Source organism: Lichenostomus cassidix, chromosome 1Ab, assembly GCF_008360975.1.
Source record: "Lichenostomus cassidix isolate B80296 chromosome 1Ab, HeHo_3.0, whole genome shotgun sequence".
Lineage (NCBI taxonomy): Eukaryota > Metazoa > Chordata > Aves > Passeriformes > Meliphagidae > Lichenostomus > Lichenostomus cassidix.
In genome coordinates, this window is record NC_139481.1 from 1307496 (window position 1) to 1327182 (window position 19687).

Sequence of the window (19687 nt, forward strand, 5' to 3'; positions counted from 1 at the left end):
AGCAGTCAGAAGAGATTTACTTAACTGTTGAAAAAAGAAGAGACAAGCTGTTACTTTTTGTTAGTAAAAGAAAAACTTGAGGACATGCAATTGAAGAAAATAAGGGTAAACACATGGAGTTGCAATTGAATACTTTTCTGATGAGCATATGTTTAAGTAGCTGGCATGAGCATCTATAGAAGTCTTGTAATGAAAGGAAAAATTAAATATTTATAGAAATTGGGGCTTTCTGCAGTAAGAGTGAGGAAGAAACAATCACAAGAATATCAGAAACAAAAAAAAGTAGGCTCCAAAGAGAAGAGAATCCTTTTGGAGGTGACTTCCACTCAACTGTGTGCTGTAGGCAAACTAAATGGACCCGGCTTGGGAGTGCTCTGGCAGCATCTTGCTTGGCTTTCTTTGCACATTTTGCCCCATTGTTGTTTTTGCAGTTTGGGCTTGTACAGATTGCAGGGCATTACCTGAAAATTTACCAGGTTTCTTTTTTGGCAGGCATGGGTAAGAAGGATGACCCCAAGCTGATGCAGGAGTGGTTCAAGCTGGTGCAGGAGAAGAATGCCTTGGTTCGCTATGAGTCTGAGCTGATGATATTGTGAGTGAATATGGAAAAAGTGGGGATTGTGCTATAAACACTAGTGGAAGATCTGCCAGTATTGTCAGCCCTACAAGGCCAGGAGGTCAGCAGCCTCTTAGGCTGATTTGTGGCCAAGACAGGACAAGTACAGGGTTGTACCCAAGTACATTTCAGAGGAGTGGTAGAAGAAGGAATAATAGTAGTAAGGGATGAAAGTTCCAATTATTTGTGCACATGCAGAAGTACAGGCATGTGAGCCCTTCCCATGCTGTTCTTGTATAAAACACATCCTTTTTATTCAAGTGTTTTTGAGCTAAGCAGAAATAATGGGTGACTCCTGGTTTTAGTAAAGTTGGCTTCTAAGCATAGCCAAAAGTATTTCATTCAGTCACCTTTGCCATGTGGCCTCTTTTCTGCCTGTAGTGGGACCCTGTCATTTGGGCTCAGATGGTAAAGCTGTTTTCCTGGCAATGAAATTGGGAGTTTTTTCTGTTCCCATTGTGCAAATTCACTGAAGTTCATTTTGGAGTGTGTCAGCTCACCTCAGCAATGGGGAAGCTGATGGCCTTAGTGACAGAAAAGTCCCAAGGTGGTGTTTGCAATGGCCTGGCATGTCCTTAAGTGAAAAGTAATTTGTTAATAAGTAACTTTGGTTTTAGAGTGGGAAGTAGCAGGGGATACACAGAGGTATTGCAGATTTATTTGCTCTTTGACTCTGCTGTGTTTAGTTTGCTCCACTTTCGGCATTGCACTTCCCAGCTGAAGGCAAAGAACCTGAAATGCTAAAAGTGCAATTAACTCTTTTTAAAATACACTAATATATCTTAAATTATTTAAGAGTTGTTCCAAACTAGAGTGGTAAAATGCACAGCAGGTGTCTAGAGAGGGAGCAGAAACTGAGAATGAATATGAAGCAATGTATGCAGTATTTTAATATAACTGGAACTTAGATTTCTGCTCTTTCCCTTTCAGTGCTCGGGAGCTGGAACTGGAAGACAGGCAGAGTCGACTACAGCAGGAACTCCGGGAGAGGATGGCAGTAGAAGGTGAGAGCAAAAGGGAATATTTCATGGATTGTTTGTGTTCCTAGCCTTGTGTATGCTGATAGTTTTTGATATCTCTGTAGATCATCTGAAGACAGATGAGGAGCTCTCAGAGGAGAAGAGGATCCTGAACGAAATGCTTGAAGTAGTGGAGCAGAGAGATTCACTTGTGGCTCTCCTTGAGGAGCAACGGCTTCGAGAAAAAGAAGAAGACAAGGACTTGGAGGCAGTCATGCTTTCCAAAGGTTTTAGCTTGAACTGGTCCTGAGCTTAACACATTTACCTCTGCTGGTCTGTGCTGTCCAGTTGGCCTACCCTGAGTTTGCCAGAATTACATGGATAGGAAGATGTTGAAGGGGAAACTTCCGAAGTGTCCAACAGCATGCAGGGATTTGGTTTGAAGCACTCAGAAGCCTTTTGATAAGTGTGTTGGTTCCAGAAGTTTAAGTTTTACGTGTCTGCAAGCCAAGTTGAAGAAAGGAGTTGAGACTGTGGAGTCTCCGTGAGGTCCTGTACGATGGATCATATTTTTGTGTGTGTGGTAGGAGGGAGGGGGGAATAATCCATGTGTGGGGAAGGAGGTTAAGGGAAGAAGTACCCTTAACTACGCTGGATTTAAGGCAGTCCATTCCTTCCCATTTGTACTACACCAGTTCTAATAAAAGGGAGGGAAGTGGCCACCCTCCCTGAAAAACCACAGCAGCCTGTAGCAGTGGAGTCAGCTGTCTGAGAGAGCTCCAGAAGCCCAGGGCAACACCTTCTTTGCTTTAGTCTTCCTCCCCACCAAAGAAACCTGGAGTTGATCCTTATGCATGGAAATGAAGAAATAGAAGACAGAGAAGATACTCCTATGTTTGATGGAACTCTCTGCCTCTTGGTTTTCGGAGAGAGGTGGGCATCAGTGGACTCTCTCCCTGCCAGAGCCTCCTAAATCTTCTTGTGGGGAGCAAGGGGAGCAGAAGAGAGAGGGAAGATGCCTGTGTGCTTTGCTACACACTGGAGAGACAGCTACTGCTGGCCTTAGTCTTCATGGCCACAGCTCAGAGACTGGTGGGCTTCCTTGTTCTGTTTTTATTGTGACTGTTTTGACACTGGAAAATACTGCTATGGGACAGTGGTAAGTGTGTGCTGGGGCAGGGGTGTTCCCAGGCAGCATTCCCTGGTTATTAGGCCCCTAAAAGGGAGAAGCCCTTAAGTGACCGAACCACCATTAAGACTTTTCAGTGTTTTTATTTTTTTTTTCCTCTGTATTTTGTTTTTGCACATTGGAAACGAAGCTTAAGACCTGCCTGGGCCCTCAGTCACTTTGACCCTTTTATGTCAATTAACTTATTTTTTTAATACTTGAAAGAAGATTCATTTTTGTATCTTTTAGGAAAAAAATGGACGAGTGATGGGTGTGTGTGCCTGCTGCATCCTACAACTTCCACTTCAAAATTACTGGACGTTGTTACCTGTGGCTATTTATTAGTGTTCTTATTAATAATTTGATTGTTACACATATTTGATTGTGGAGGGAGTGTTTTTACTTTGTTAGAGAAAGACACTACTGCGGATTGGTCCCTGCTTCACAGCAAGGGCAGCCTTTATATACCCATGGATGCATCCTGCCCTAGGAGTTTTCCTCTATGAAAAAATCCTGTGCACTCATGGAGTTTAAGAATCTATTTGTGTTCTTAGTGTCCTTTTCTTCCACATCCCAGATTCTCTCTTTTGGACTAACAAACCTATATTTATTTAAATTTTATGTTTTTATAACAAGAAAGCCAAAACTGTGAGGTAGAAGTATCCCATATGTCTCTTTCTCACAGAAAGAGGGGATCCTCACACTCCTGAGATACAGCAAGAGGGATTTCCATGAAAACAAAAATAGCACATTTCCTGCTGCATCTATTGGAAGAAGCTCCTTTTGGCCCAGTTAGTGAATCTGCTGCTTTTCAGTCAGGAGGGTCCTGACCATAACAGCAGGATATGCACTGAGCAGCTCAGCACCATTCCCTGTTGGACAGATTCCCTGGGCAAAACTTGTCCTTAACTTCTCCTGCAGAGCTGAAACAGCATGGTGTGCTGGAGATGTTTCCTGTCCTTCACACGATGTGTTCAGAGCTTTTCCCACCTTGGGATGCTGACTGTGTTGTTCTCCTGTTCAAGAAGCACTAAGCCTGCTTCCTGATGTCTTTGAGAAAGTGTCCCATTCCCAAGCACATTTATACAGAGTACTGACTCTTTGAGCTTGAATTTACACTGCCAGTGCAAGGCACCCCAGCAGAGCTGAACATCCTTCAGCCTTTCACCCTGGCACAGATGTTAGCATGGTTTCTTGCTGTTGGCTCTCTACCTCCTTCAGAGGGGTCTCCTGTAAGCCAAGGTCTATGATTTGAATTCCCCTCTGACTTGGGAGGATACCCCAGGCTGAGGGAGAATGGGTAGGAGTGTCCCCAGGGACTCTGAGCAGTGCTGGTTGCTAACTGTGGAAATGTGTTTTTTCCACCCAAGGTGTTCTCCCTTTATTCCCCCTAGTGTTTTATGCTAAGGCATTACAAATTAAATCCAGATACTCGTGAAACCAAGCAGACAGGCAGCTGCAGTGCTACTTCATAACTGTGCACGTTGGCAAGTGGTACCTGCCATACCAGCATCCCCGAGTGTCAGCTTCACCAACAGGATGTCCAGCAAAGAATTCCCTTGTGTGCCAGTGCAAGGCCTGAGTCAGACTGGCAATGGTAGTTTACACAGCCTGCATTTGAGGGGCCAGTGGAAGCTGGAGCACAGGAGGAGGTAAGAAAGATAGATACAGAAAGTTTACTGCAAACTGTCTTGGGCAGAGAATTGACCTCAGTCCATTTTGTAGTGCACTGGGTATATGGACCACATCTAACTTGTAACAAAAGGTCATTGCATGTGAGCTGTAGAACAGAAAAAAGTTCTGAAGAAGAAATACCAGGTGGTCCCTTTTCCCTTTCATGCTGGGGGACATTGGCCAGATCTTTGGCAATGCTGAAGAGCGATATCACTTGATGGTGTAATACCTTACAGCACAGAAAACCTACATACTCTAACCCTAAACTCTTTGGGTTGTGCTGAAGGCCTCCAGCAGTGAGAATGAAAATGAAGAACTAACATCGCACACACAAATTGATCAAAAATACACAAAAGGGAATGTTAAAAGGCCTTTTTATATCAAAATGGTTGTAAAAGGCACAACTTGTATTTGCTGTTCAGTTGCACTTTAAGAATACGACTTGCATATCAGATACTGGGTTTTTTTACTCTCTGAATCTTTTTAATTCAAATTTTGTATTTTTAAAGCTGAAGAAGGCTCTTGTGAGCACAAGATTCCTTATTTGTATCCGAATCCGAGTAGGATGTTGTAGCTCTTTGCGCAGCCCACGTGGGCAGCAGCAGTGACTCAGCCATGTGCATTCAATGACGTGTGTCCATTTCATGATGAGGAGAGCACAGAGACCCTCAGCTCCCGAGCAGTGAGCAAATCTGGCTGTCCCCAGATGACACAGTCCTTACCTGGGGCTGGACGCTTCATCCCGGCAGTGGGTGGGAAGAGAGCCCAGCTTGGAACCTGACCCGTGCTGGTTTTGAAATGGGCACACTGAGGATGGGGCAAGCACTTCAGCCCCTACGGGGAAGGGAGGGGAACACCAACTCCTGGCAGGAATACCCAGGAGGTAAATGGAGATGGGGGAGTGAGGACTGCCAGAACAACTAATCTGCTGTTTTCACAGTACCTTTTTTTTTTAGTTGTTGTGTTCCTTTTAACCATATTCTCATTAATACTCACAAATGGCTGTAAAATTCTGAGCTTCAGAGAACTAATGTGTGGGGAGGTGACAAGACATTTCAGCTCCAACTTCCAGACATACTCCTTCTTTCAGTTAACCAATACCCCCTGGTCTCACTAGGGCATGTTATAAACTGCATTGCTGAACATATTTTAGAGCAAACCGCAAGTTTTAAAAGTCTGTCCTTCTCTCTCCGTCTCTGCATTTTCTGTAAATATTTGTTTGTATGTAAAGACACCAGTGGATCCTTGGGCTACCCCCACGGTTAAGAATCTGAGTTTTGTGCAATGCCTAGGCCTCTGTTAGAACACGGTGCTTGCGTAGAGCTAGTCACCACATTTGTGTGCACTCTGGTGGGTTTTAATATTTTTATACAACCTAATCCTGAACGTTATGAAGTATTCTAAGTGGTCTAGACAGCATGATCTAGAGCAGCCGGCAGTTCCCTTTTGTGAGCAGCTGTTCCTACAATGTTCACAGCTACACCTTGTTTGGTTAACATTCTTTTAAAATGAGTTTTCAATTAAGTGTTTACACCACACACCAGTGGATGAGAGAGGTGTTGCATTGTAAAATCTCCCGTGTACAAACTGAAAAGCTGCAATGGGAATTTCAGTTGTCACTGTCTGCAAGAAAGAGAACTCTAAAGCATACTAAAAACCAGCCTGTATATAGTTCACAGAGAAAGAGATTGCTAGCTGTTGACCTTTGCAAAATAACAGAGATGAGAAGCTTTCCAAAAGTTCCTGCTTTTGGATTGTTCAAGTACTGCTTGGCAGGTACTAGGCAGGGTAGCAGGCAGATGAGGGTGTCACTGGAAGCAGATGTGAAGGGGAGGATGCCATGTTCTGATGGCATTGCAGTAATTTAAATACTCTGTATCTGTGGGTGCATGCGTGTGTGTGTGAAGTCTGATCCGGCAAAGGGAGTTGCTTTGGCATCTGCCCTTTTATATGAAAGTGAACTCTGATATTCAGATTGTTCAAGGCTTTTACGGTTGGCATGTATGGAGCGTTAACAGAAAAGCGAATACCCTACCTGTACAAAACCAACTCTGTTCCAGCCTGTTTTCTTCTATTTGGTTGTGTTTTATCGTTTGTTTTTATGCACACTTGCTTCATTGGTGTTGAGATTTTAGCACCTCAGATGGCCAACTGAACTAAAAAAAAAAAAAATAAAGTCATTAATTATTTTTTCTTTTTTGTTGGTGGCGTTATCGTTTCTTTCCTCTGATGTCACTCCCTTGGTTGATGATTGATGAGAATCTGTGAGGACGTGACCTAGAGATAAACTTGGGTGTTACAGGGCCTGGCTTGAATTTCTCTTTTGCTGGCACTCTCTCAGCAACTCTGAATTACCTGATGCAAAGAAATCGGTGATACAACCCCAGTAGCTGGTCCTCCATTCTCCATATTTTACATTGTTTCTTTGGATTCTCTGTGAAGTTACAGTAAATAAACAAGAAGGGATGAAGGCAATATAAATTGAATTGTCGAAAGTAGGATTTCATTTCTGTAGCTGTAGCACACTTCCTCAGCCTGCACTACTAGCCTGAACATCTGATGCTGGTGGAGCAGCATTCAGTAGAACAAGGTAAGAATTACCTGAATGCCTCTGTGCTGACTTTTTGTGTTGCTTGAAGCCTCCAGCGCTCCATGACCGTGTCTCATCTGCCAGCTCAGGAAGGTTGCCTAAGCAGGGCGCAGCTCCAGAGCCATGCCTTGAACAGACTGGAAGGATTCAGAGGTTCAACCTCAGCAGCTTGAGTGAGGTATCTCCTGTTTGAAAAGGGATGATGTTCAGCCTCAGGGGTGGTGCTGTGTCCAGTAAACATGAGGAGCTTGAAGCCTGGTGTAGTGGCATCCAGTCAGCAGTCAACTCTGTCAGTTAATTCAAGAGAAGAGATTTTATGCTTTCCCCCCCTTTTTTTTCTTAAGAAGCAGAAGTTTCACGCAGAATGTTGGGGGAAATCCCAGCCAGGGAACTCCCATTGATAATGAAAGTAGCTTTCAGAAGCCTCTGAGCCTTTGCACAGGTGGTGATCCGTGTCGTCGAGACTGCCCCACCCACCCTGCCTCATTCCCCTTGGCACAGAACCACAGCCTCTGCCCAGCACTTTGCCTTCAGTGCGCAGGTGAGGAACAGCACGGGAGTTACGGAGGTGGGAGGGTGACTTTGCCCTCAGCTCTGGGGAGCACAGGAGGAAGGATGTCAGTGGGTTCATTAGGAAGCGTGCAGAGCCTCTTTCTGGCAGCAGCAGATAGACATTATCTTATACAGCCCTCCTGCCTGTACTCGGCCTGGATAAAGACAGTGAATGTAACTTGTCAGGAAAAATAACTAAGGGAAAGCCATGTCTATGACCCTCTGCCATTCTGGCTTCCCTCATGTTTTATAGGTTTTTTTTCAGAAGTCCTCAACATCAGTGCTGTGACAGCAGTTAGCAATTACTGCCCACATTAGCAATTTCATTTTTATGTCCTGCATATCAGAGAATGCAAACCTAATCCTGCATTACCTAATACCTGGCCACACATCTCGTAAGAATTCCAGTAAGTTCTGAGTGTATATTCCTCCTTAAAATCCTAAGAATCAGCAGCAATTGTTCAGTGACCAGAAAAAAAATGATCCTATAGGTGGTAATGGGTGAAAGCAACAGTGCTGGCATGTGGCTACATCTCTTCCTGAAGAGCCACAGGGAACGAGGCTCATGCTTCAATTTACAGATGTTACTTGAGAGTTGCCTCCTTCCTTGGCCTGCATCCTTTTACACAGCACTCAAAATAAGGGACAAAAAAAAAAAAAAAACCCAAAAAAAACCTCTGTTCTGGAAACCACCTCCAGAAAAATTGCTATTTTGCCTTGGCACCTTAGGAGCAGTGTGATTGCCTGTGGATACCAGAAAAGTGGATAAACTAGTATTTCCTAACCTGCTGAGTGTGTGGTGCTTTTCTGCATGTCTCAAGTGCAGGAATCACACGGCTTCCTGTAAGCAGAAGATAACATCTCTTTTTTATTATTAACGTTTTCTCTACAAATGTATAATCCATATTAATCAGATACCAGAAACAAGAAGATATAAAAAACCCCACAGTGATTTCTCAAAAGAAACAAATATGCTTTGGGAAGAAAGGAGGGAAGAAAGTGTTTTGTCTACTTGGGGCAGTGCTGACTGTCCCATAAAAAGCTGAATAGTTTGAAGAAACAGAAACTTCTCGTCAGTTCCTTGAAATTAACGAAAGTCACCAGATGTTTGTGCGTCACTTTTTTCTTCCCTAACACTATTCCCGGGGGAAGCCATCCGGTGGGTTGACCAACATGCCTCAAACCTGAATCAGAATTGGTTCAGTCTGATTTGCAGAATCCCAGGAGCTTTTAAAAATACCCCAAGGCCAGGCAGCCTTGGCACGCCCTGTGGGGCAATCCAAAGGCTGAGCACGGCACTGTGACTTGGTGTGTTGGGACGAAGTGTGCCAGGAAGGACACCTGAACTGAATACCAGGTGAGCTTTGCTCTGAATAACGATGTTGGAGTGTAAGGCTGCATTAAATAGAAATTAGTTGAAGTAGACTGTTGCTGTACTTGAAAGGAGGTTGTAGTGAGGTGGGGGTTGGCCTGTTCTCCCAGACAGTGTGACAGAATGAGAGCACCAAGTCTGAAACTGCAAGTTTTAGACACCTGGGGAAGTTCGGGTTGGACACGGGGAGGAATTTCTTCACAGGAAGGCGATTGAACATTGGAATGGGCTGCCCAGGGAGGTGGTGGAGTCACTGTCACTGGAGGGAAAGACTGATGTGGCTCTCAGGGTCTGGTTTACAGGGTGGTATTCACTCACAGGTTGGAGTGGATGATCTCGGAGCTCTTTTCCAATCCAACTGGTCCTGTGATCCTGTGATTTTAAGCCCATAAAACGATATTACGCGAAAATTTAATTTATTTGGCAGGGAGGGAAGTGGCTGTAGCTGGGGTGTGAGGAGCCTTTGGCCAAGCAGCACCAGGCCGGGCCCATCAGAGCTCCCGAGAGAGGATTCCCCTCGGCAAGAGCTGTGGCGAATATCGCGGCCCGGGGCGATCCCCGAGCGCTCAGCCGCGCGGCTGTAGTTGGGGTGTGAGGAGCCTTTGGCCAAGGAAAACCAGCTCGGGGCCATCAGAACTCCCGAAGGAGGGTTCCCCTCGGCAGGACTCGCAGCCGGTCCCGCGGCGCGGGGCGATCCGGAGCCCTCAGCGCTCAGCGCGCGGACGTTGGGCCTGACCCGGGGCGGCGCGTGCCGCTGGTTCCCGCCGGCCCGCCCGTGAGGCGGGGCCGCTCTCCCCTCACAGCCGGCACAGCGAGCGAGGCGCCGCGGGTGTGCAGCAGCCCCGCTCCCGGTGAGTGCTGTCCGTGCCTCCGGGCGGGCTCGGCGGGGCCAGCGCGTTGGGTGGGAAGCTGGCGGGTGAGCGTGGGCGGCGGCACCCCGAGGCTCGGCGCGGCGCGGCGCGGCCCGCCCGGGCAGGGCCGGTGGCGGGGCGGGTGCCGGGCCCGCGGGCTCTGGGGCCATCGGCGCTGGGGCCGGAGGTGCCGCTGCGCCTCGCAGCCCCCCAGCCTGCGGGATGAAGCGACCCCACGGGGGATCGTGTGCGCCTTCTGCTTTCGCTAACGCGTGCTGCACACTCCTGTGCCTCCCGGCCGTTCCCCCAGTTCCTTTCTGCCCGCCGAACTCGGCCTTGCGTTTCAGCGCTGCGGCTGTTTCTTTCTTTGCTGTTTCCTGCTCACTCGCTGTCCCGCTCGTCCCTCCTGGCCTGTGCTGGCAGTGCCCGCTCCGCTACGCCATCGGCTCCGGCCGCTCTGCTGCTTCCCGGCCGGGATCGAGCCGCTCCATGCCTCCCCCTGCCCTGCTGCTGTCGCCATCCCTCCTCCCTCACGCTCAGGTGCTAGTTCAGAAAACCAAACAAAGTTCTCCCGTGCCTTCGGGCTACGTGGTAAAGTCCAGCATCCCGCTCTCAGTTTTTGGTGGGAGTTGTCAGACAGGAGCGATATTGGGCGGGCAGGGGAGAGGAAGGAGTTAACTCTGTAGTGGCGACTCCGGAGGGACCCGCGCTTGCCTCAGCCTTCCAGCGGCAGAGGGATGTGGGAGTGGCAGCTTCGGCAAGAAAGGATTTCTAATAATAGCGCTGAAACTTGTAGGAAGAGCAGGTGATTGATACAGATGAGTCAATCCAGTGTGTGCTTTTCTCCGCTCTCCTCGCCTTCCCCAACGCTCTAGGTGTCCGTGGCTGCCTTTGGCTGTCCCTTTGTTTCCCTGAGCAGCGCTCACATTCCCGTGACCCAAGGACGTGTTTGATTCAGGGTGACTGAAGGCTGGGCAGTGTGTGGAGTGGAAGGGAACGGAGTGAGCAAGTCCCCTTCCTTGGAAGGGTGTTTCTGGAAGTTAAGAGGTCTGGTGATGGTCTCTGTACGTTGGAGTGACAGTGGCTTTGGAACTGGTGGGTTAGGTGGAGGGGAGGAGGAGGGGGGGATGTTCTTCTCTGTACTTCTTTTAAACGCTAATACTTTGTAGCTTTAACTAAAAAAAGAAGGTACAGTGGCTCAGAGTTATTTAAATCACTGAAGTCTCAATTCAGAAAGTCAATGCTTATTTCAGAAGTGGTGAACTTGATGTCTCTTGGGGTATCTGGGTCAGAATCTTGTGATGGAATACTTGTTATCTTTTCAAAATTGTTAAAATTTTTGGTGGAGGAAGGAGCAAAGATCTTCCCCAACAGGAAATTATTTTAAAAGGTTTTGGTTTGGTTTGGTTTTTTGGTAAAGGACTTTTTGCAAAAGTCCACTTGTGGGGAAGAGTGGTTTTTATTCTGTTATAACTTTCTGTCACTAATCAGACTGAAACTGTTTTCACCTGCCTGTGGAAGCATAACATCTTAAAAGGTGTTACTTAAAAAGAAGGGGGTTTTCTGCGTGTGGGTTTTTTTTTTCCTGTCCTTTGCAACTTCTTTACATGAGTTTAGTGCTGTTCAGTGTCTTCTTTAGGATAAAGCTTTGCAACACCTATTCCTGGAGATCTGCTCTGTGCCACTGGTGTTACACAAAAACACTGCAGGGAATGCATTGTATAAAAAGTAGCATTCTAGCACTGTGTTATTCTCTTGGATTTCGTGATTTGTCTCTTCCCGTTTTCTTGTATTCCATTCTAGGTCTCTTGTCTGTCATTACAGGTAACTAGCAGAGCTTTGAGACCTGCCAAGGCAAAACACTTTCATTGTGCCTGTGCAGAGTGTAACAGGTGATTGTAAACCTTGTGGATAGTCTGCCTTGTACCAAGAGAGGTTGGTGTGAAAAATCTCCCCTTCTGATTTGTCAGCGCCTTCTTGTTTGCATCTGGTGACATTTGCAGAAATTAGGAAGAAAAAATGTGACTGAGTGTTGGTTAGGTGGTTTTGTTTAGTTCCTGCCCTCCCAATTTCTTAAAACCAGATTAGGCCAGCTGAGACTGTGAGTTCAGCTCAGTTTCTCACTGGGCACAGGCAGCAGAAGAGTGTGCAACTCTCCAGCAGGGCTGCCTGTGCAAACCTGGAGTCTGTGCTCCTGGGATTTGGGCATGCCTGTGCCCAGAACCAGGACACTACACCTCTGCAGAATGGGAGGGCCTTGTAAAGTGTGGCTTTTTATTTCTGTTAGATTCTAAACCAGTAAGAACTATTATATAATAGGGAAGGCTGGTATGTGTGTGTGTATTCGCAGAACACTCTCACCTCAGGTCATTTGTGACATGTTTCCCTATATTGTGTTTTTCCTGTGTAACAGGATGCCAAGAATCATACACACTCAGCAGGAGTCTGAGGAGCTGACAGATCAAACAGATTTTTTTTTTTTTCTGTAATAGAATGAAAATGTTTAGAGTGGAAGCAGGCAGACACATAAATCTAGTGGCTGTCACCTTTGGAGACCTTCCTGGAGCAGCCTGGTGCTTGGAAGTCATCAAATGGAGAAGAGACTGTCTCTAATAACTGTGAACATGTTTCTGTGCCTGGTGCAAGGACTGCTGGTGTGACTGTAGAGGAGCAGCTACGAGGTGTTGGTTCCTTGATAAAGCAGCTCCTTTGGCCTCTGGGTATGAACTCCCCAGCAGGAAGGAGCCTGCCTGGTCTGTGGTTTCTCTGCTGAGAGGAATTACATGCAGATGGGCAGGTTTCATTTTCACTGCTTAGCAGTTCCTAGATGAGTGAAAGAGCAGAATTTACTATCAATTCTGGGTTGGGGGTTTTTTGGGGGCTTTTTTTGTTTGTTTGTTTTTTTGGTTTGTGGGGTTTTTTGTTGTTTTTTTTCTCTCAAGGAGCCTTATTTTTTGTTTCCTTGGCATGCTGTGGCTTTTTGATCCAATCTGCTCGTTTCCCTGTCTCTTTGCACCACCATGGCACTGCTTGGATGTGCTTCCTGGCCCATCCGGGCTTTGGTTGGCCTGCCCTTGCTGGCAAACACGAGGAAAGGGCTGTACCCCTTAATGCATTATGGGAATGCTGCTCTTTCTCCCACGAGAGGACAGCGTCACTGTGGCTTTCAACTCCTCCTACCTCAGTAGCTTGCTGCCCACTGTCCTTTTAACTCTCAGAGCTTTTATTCAGCTTCACTGAAGTAAGAGCAGGGGGATTGGATTGTGTGTGCAGTCATGGCACATGTGGATGTTGGATTTTTGTGTAAATGTCTGCAACCTGCTGTACTTCCTGGTAAAATGCTATGACTTTGACCTTTGGCCAGTTTGTAGTGCTCTTGCTGCCGTTTATGGGATGGGCAATATCCAGGTCTCTTAAACATATTGGGCTATTTCCTTATCTCCTTTAAAGGAGAAAATACGTTTATTGGTCAGTGCAGCTTTTGGTAGTTCTGTGTAATTCCTTTAGATTGACACCAAAGAAAACAAATTCACTTAGGTCAGCAGTTGCTGTATTTTGGGTATATATGCTCTTCCTGTGTGTCAACATCAATCTGTTCCTCCTAAGCTGAAACTAAAAGTGAAAGTTTTGCATTGTTTCATGCACAGTCATGTGTTTTCTCCTAGAGAAAAACACACTTTTTCACTGTGCTTGTAGATCTACAGTTAAGAGAGCCCACAAGGTGTTGAGTGGTAAAAGCAACGTGCTGAGGCATCTCCTGTTTGCCCAGCACCAGGAAATATGTACTCCTGGAAGCAACTATTTGCAGTTTTCCTGTCAGTTTCCAAATGGCTCCTGCAGTGTTTCTTTGAGAGAGAGTAGTTTTCTTAGCTCTGTATCATTGTTAAAGGTGTTTAAAAGAGATGATGCTTGCTTTATGCTCACAGTGAATGAAGTGCTGCTGTCAAAAGGCTTTGGTCAGGGTTCTGAATGCTGCTTTGAGTTATCGTCATCTTTGGCTGCATGGTTTGATGCACAACTTCCTCTTTGAGGTTCTTAAACCTGGCTTATACATTGCAATGTTTCTGTTCTCCCATCACCCTGCTTCTCTTTCCAAAGCCTAGAAGCAAATTCTACTTTAGGAGTGCTTTGAGTCTCAAATGAGGCACAATCTTGGGGCACTCTAAACACTTACAATGGCAAATCCTTTGCAGAGCAAGTAGTGGTGAGGACAGGTTTTCTGTGGTAATGATAACATCCTATTCACTCATCTCAGCACTGTTTTGCACACCAAGATACCTTCCCTGGGCTGTTTAGTTCCTGTTGGGTTTACGGGGTAGCAGTGGAGCACTGCTGAGTGATGGGGTTTTCCTTGGTGTCTTCGGGCTCTGTGATGTGGTATTTGCTTACACTCTCATGACTTGAAGTGCTGCAGACAAGTGGTACAGCTTCGAATATCCTCAAGTAAGGAACTTAATAAATCTGTGATGTTATTTCTCTTCCTTTATTTTCCAGTAGTGACTGGTTATGTAAAGTAGTTCTGCTTGTGGCAAGTTCTCATGAAGACATTGAAATTGAGTGGTTATGGCTTGCTATGTGGATTTAAAATGTCAGGATATATCAAGTATTTGGTTTCTCTGCCTGAAAAAATGATGGCTTGCTCTGTAGTTTGTCTACGAGACAGGTAAATGCCACCAGGTCCAGGAAGGGACAAATAGGCACTGTTTTATGTCTCCCAATAATGATGTCATCCTGACTGCCACACCCAAACTTCTTACCTTGCAGCTGCCAGACAGGGAAAGCAATGCACGGGTTGGAAGCTTTTAACTTCTCGGTGATTGATGCTTTATTGCGGTTTCTGCTTTGGAGACTTTAATTGCTCCTAACTCAAACGTGGGACATAAAGATAAACATCTTGACAGCTCACACAATAGGTCCATTGACTGATAGCATCACTGTCCGGGTGTTTGTATGGGAGGTGTCTAGGAATCCAGAGTCGTTGTTAAAGTCAGTCCTACAGGCATGTGGCTTCCCTGCTGAAAAGATTGTTTTCCTAACCAGACAGTGTCTGCTAGAGCTGAGAATAGTAACTCCCAGGCTGAGCTGTGAGGAGAGGTGAAGAATTTGAGGGGAGATGATGGTAAGCAGAGACACTGTTTGTGGGGTGGCCTCTTTTCTGAGCTGTTTTGAAGGTGCAGCACCAGTGTGGAGATGAAAACCGATTTGTAGGGTGGCATAGCACTGCTGCTGCAGGGATTCTGGGACCTAGTGCTGGTATGGCAGTCTGAGAGCTGTTGGGAATTCCCCTGAGCAGGTAACCACATGTTCCTGGCCGATTCTTGCTGCCCTGCAGGGAGCTGCTGCTGACAAGCCTGCAGCGCCTGGAGCACAGCAGAACCACACACTGGGTTTAGTGCAGGTGACTTCTTGCACACTTTGCAGCTGCACTGTTTGCATGTGTAGCTCTCCACCTGGGAAGTTCAAATGCATACTTGCAGTGCTTGCTCTTGCCATGCACAGTATGTGCAATGGTATAGCAGGGAGAGCAGTCTGGTCTCTCCTGCACAAGGGCCCTTCTCACTGAGACAGGTGTGGTTTTCTCAGCCCTTTGTCATGCCTGATGGTGTGGGATGGGCAGCTCTCTCCAAAAGTAGGGATATGTGTCACTAAAAGAGTCATTTTCTGCGAGACATAGCCAGACATATGAATACTGCTGCAAGATGTGGATTTATGGGAATTTGTTTGTCCTTTCACACTTTTCTTTCTTACTGTTTCACAGGACGAGGACTTCTGGTCTGAAGCAGAGTGACACGAGCTGCTCTGTCCCTGAATCCATCATGGAACAGGTTAGAGTCAAACATGCCCAAGTATTTTCTTACAGGCAGATCATCCACATACCAGCGTCACGATTTTCTTTCTCACTTTATTTCTGTGCTTACACCACATCCTGCTCTCTTTGCTAAAATTATTTTATATATATATAAATAATATCTATTATTTATATATAAATATATATAAACTAACATAAAATTATTATATATATAATAATATAAAATTATTCTATTTAGTTAAATTATATTTAAATAAAATTTTTTGAGGGTGTTCTGGCTTTCTGCAGGCCTTAGTTGGTTATGAGGCCTGGTGTTCCAGTGGGGCCTCTTGCTCCCATCAGTCTGCCTGCCTCATGGACCTCCTCAGCCTAATTTGGGCTGCCTTGCTTGAAGGCTGCTAATTGTGTGGCCATGGAGGCAGCACGTGCCCATTTACTGGGGGTGAATGTGCCACTGGGGGTGGCAGTGATCTGCCATCTCATGTCCCTTTTCTTGTGGGCATGTTTGGCTCTCTGTGAGGAGCTGAACAGGTTTATCATGGAGCTGGTTGAGGTTCCTTTGAAGAGAGAGAAGAAGAAATGTGAACCTTGAGGGTTTTTGGAGACTTATGCTCTTATCTCTGTTTCCCACCTTGTTACTGCTCTGCTCTGATTACATTGAAATGGGGAGCTGCTGCCTTCTTTATGCACAGCAAGTAGAATGCCCAGTTCCCAAATACAGGGGTGAAACTCTTCCAAACACAGATGTCCGAGTAAGGGAAATGGATATTTTTTGCTGAATACACAGCTGTTTCAAAAGCAGAGCTCGGATCAGGGTTGCTGCCATTGCCCCAGCTGGACATGTGAGGAGAAGGTGAGCTGGCTCTTCACCACCAGTTTGTAAGAGCAGAGCCTTCTGTCATTCACTGTGGGACAGTCCTGTGTGGGTGCACATCCAGGAGTCAGTGTGCATGTGCTGAGGGCTTGTGGACCCCCTGGCTGATGCTGGTGCCCAAAGGAAGCCACAGAGAGTGTTCAGGGCTGGAAAACAGTGCATGCATAGATGCTTTGAGGAGGACATTTTCTAGGCATGGGCTTACCAGTGGTTTCCCTGTTTCAGATCAATGGATCTCTCCAGATGGAGCATGCATTGCTGTTCAACTTCCTGGAGGCATCCTCTGACTGTAAGTTCAAAGATCAGCTGCATTCCCTGCGAAGCCAACAGATTATGTTGTGCCAAACCAGTGATGATGATGAGCTTCAGACTGATGGCAATCAGAGCGGCCGCTTTCGGAATGGAGAGCTAGGTGAGCAGCCTTTTCTCCATCCTACATGTCTCTCTAAACATGAGCAAAATGCTTTGGATCAGCTCACCTGCACTGAACCTGGTCTGACTACAGACTGCAAACTGAATTCTGCTTTGTGTTGCAGGGTTGGCTCCAACAAATGAAGAGGTTATCCGGATCATTGCTGCTCAGCTCGCTGAGATTGGAGACCAGCTTGATAGAGAAATCCAAGGAAGAGTAGTAAATGACCTAGTGCAGCACTTCCTGAATGAGAATCTGTCTATAGAGGTGAGTGAAAACCAGCCTGATGAGCAGTTCCTCTTTTAAATGTCCTGCATCTTCAAAGTTCCTGCTGTGACTTCGAAGGCATCTTAAAATTCAACCCAAACACTTAACCTTTGAAGATTTGTTAGAGCTGATTCTGTGGCCTGTAGCAGAAGTTAATGTGTAAATTGGGTTCCTTGGGCTCATCTGCAGATGGTGAAATAGTGGTAGTGGGAAAAGACTGACTTTCAAAGGCATTTTGTCCCTCTTTTGATGGCCCAGTGGCTTATCTTGGAAAATGAACTGTGTGGGTAAGGCTTAGTTTTAGTATTTAAGATCTTTGAACTTTGGTGCCAAGCCCATTATATCTGCTGATCATCACATGGATAAAAATTGAGCAGGTTAGTGACAGAAGCTTAACTTGTGCTTATTACTGAGCACTGAAGAGACAGCAAGTCATGAGACCTTTTTCTGGTGCTGTAAGTGTGTTCATGGGTGCAGTGTTGGGAGTAGCAGTGGGTTTTGGCCTGGCTGGGTGACCTCTGGAGGTGGTCTCTTCCTAGGTGCAGTTGGCCCAGCATCTAACATGCCTTGCTGTTGTGCAAGGAAAGTAGACTTTGAGGTCTCTTGTGTTAAAAAGGAAAAAGAAGGATGTCTAATGATTAGATGCACATCTGGATCAAGGGCCATAGCTTTTTGGGTTTGTTTGTTGTCTTTGTGTGACAGACTGGCTGCCATGGCTGGGAGAAAGGGGAGCAGCATCCTGTGGAGTGTTAGAATAAGCACATCAGCTACTAGCACAGTCCTGGCAGGCTGTGCTAAGACCCCTTTCTGCCACAGCTGTTGCACTGAGATCCCTCTCTTCCTTCCACACAGGAGATAACCCTGCACATGTCCAGGGTAGTGAGAGAGCTTACACAAGCCATCCCCTCAGACATGGAACAGGAGAGGGCCATGTTGGTGCTAGCAATGCTCTTGACTAAGAAAATTGTGAATACAGTGCCCTCCCTTCTATACCGTGTCTTTAACACCACTGTGAACTACATGAACCAGCAGCTCCACAACTACGTTGTTGAAATGGTGAGTGCTGTCAAACAGCTCCGTGGGAGTCACAGGCTCCCTTTTAGCTGTCCTGGGTTATCCCCAGAGGGTTGGCCTAGCTCTGATCTGCCTGTGGCTTCTGGTTTCCTGTAGTGCTCTGGAGGGTTGGGCCAGAAGGGAATATCAGTCCCTGCAGAGCTCAGAAGATGAGTGTGCATGAGGGGGACATGTCACAGCTTCTGCTTGCCCTCCTCTCTTGCCCCAGCTGGCTCCTAGCACCAAGGGCAGGGAGAGGGCTGCAGCTGGGCACCAGGGGCTGTCCCACACTGGTCCCCTGGGCTGTGTCCCTGCTGCTGGCACAGGAAGGAGCACGGCAGGTGGCAGTGTTGACTCGTGGTTCGCAGCGCTGCAGCTGCCGCGCTCCTGGGGCGAGCAGGCACAGGGCAGGGCTTGCCGCACAGCAACTCTGCTGCTGTTAATAATGCCCCTTCTGTTTCTCTCCCTCTAGCTGGGTGAATGAGCTCTCCAGCCCTGTGTGGAGAATGTGGATTCCTGAAGATTTTCCTTGATGTATGAAGATCACTTGATTTGCTCTAACTCTGAGATACAGCTGTGAAAGGGATGGCAGAGCTTCATAGATAGGCTTTTGTAGAATAGCACAGCAGTAATAGTAGTGTGAGCTGCCTGCCAGCTCTGCCAGTACCTGTAGGGAGTAGTGCTTTCCCTCTCTCCTTTTACAATATTTTTTTATCTTAGCAGCAGCAGACTTTGTGCAGAGCCTGCCTTGTGCCTCCAGAGCCCCAGTGGGCACAGGGCCTGCCCTCCCCATTTTTTCTAAGCAGCTGTAGCATTTTGCTTTAATGATTTGCTTCCCAGCCCTGCTCCTGCAGCTGAGCCATGCTGAGTGTTGTTCCCAGGAAGGCCTCAGGCTGTGGAATGGGTGGTTGATCAGCAGAGATCATCAAGGGGGGTGGGGGGAATCAGGTCCATCTTGATGGGGAGCTGGCAGCAAGAGGAGACAGAGCCCTGAGGGATGGAGGGGTGTGTGGCCAGAGAAGGCTGAAGTGAAGATACTTCAGTATCACTCACCATACACCTGTGTTTGAAAAATAAAACTGACAGAAAAACTGTAAAGAAAAGGGGACGGTAGGCACAGGGCAAGTCTTTTTGGGAATGCAACCTGGATATCCTTAATGAGAGTGGCATGTCTTGTAGTCACATCTCAGGTTGAACAAACTTGAACTCAGGTTGTTTGATATGTACCTATAATCACACAAGGTGGAAAATGCATCACCTGTGATCCAGCTGCCTCAGGACTTTTTAAAGTATGTAAATATTTTGTGGGTTTTTTTAACTTAAATAAAAATGTCACATCTGATGGCTACTATAGTTCTGTAGAGTTTCAGTTTCCACCTGGAAATTTCTTGTGCAAGTACTCATGGCATTCTTCTAATTCACCATACCTTCTGATGCAGCTGGCAGCAGAAGAGACATGCTGGTCCTGTCCTTGTGCCTTGCATAAGCAA

General features: G+C 46.6%; 2 protein-coding genes across 33 annotated transcripts in view; both read left to right on the forward strand.

Annotated features, from left to right (window-relative positions):
- The window catches only part of MICAL3 (microtubule associated monooxygenase, calponin and LIM domain containing 3), a 147254-nt gene extending 140640 nt beyond the window's left edge, over positions 1-6614 (forward strand). For all 30 annotated transcript variants that reach the window (XM_085049285.1, XM_085049284.1, XM_085049292.1 and 27 more), the window contains 3 exons: positions 493-592; positions 1547-1620; positions 1701-6614. In XM_085049285.1, coding sequence (XP_084905411.1) covers positions 493-592; positions 1547-1620; positions 1701-1885 — 359 coding nt within the window. In that variant the 3' untranslated portion in view covers positions 1886-6614. The remainder of the gene's footprint in view (positions 1-492; positions 593-1546; positions 1621-1700) is intronic.
- Positions 6615-8893: 2279 nt separating this feature from the next.
- BID (BH3 interacting domain death agonist) lies at positions 8894-19548 on the forward strand. 3 transcript variants are annotated; one of them, XM_085049325.1, is made up of 6 exons: positions 8894-8916; positions 15541-15607; positions 16691-16877; positions 17002-17144; positions 17997-18200; positions 18670-19548. In XM_085049325.1, the coding sequence occupies exons 2-6, from the start codon at positions 15599-15601 to the stop codon at positions 18679-18681; spliced, it is 555 nt and encodes a 184-aa protein (XP_084905451.1). In that variant the 5' UTR covers positions 8894-8916; positions 15541-15598; the 3' UTR covers positions 18682-19548. The 3 variants fall into 3 exon arrangements, with proteins under 3 accessions (XP_084905451.1, XP_084905452.1, XP_084905450.1); XM_085049326.1 differs by lacking the exon at positions 8894-8916 and adding an exon at positions 9760-9782; XM_085049324.1 differs by lacking the exon at positions 8894-8916 and adding an exon at positions 9791-9847.
- Positions 19549-19687: the final 139 nt, after the last annotated feature.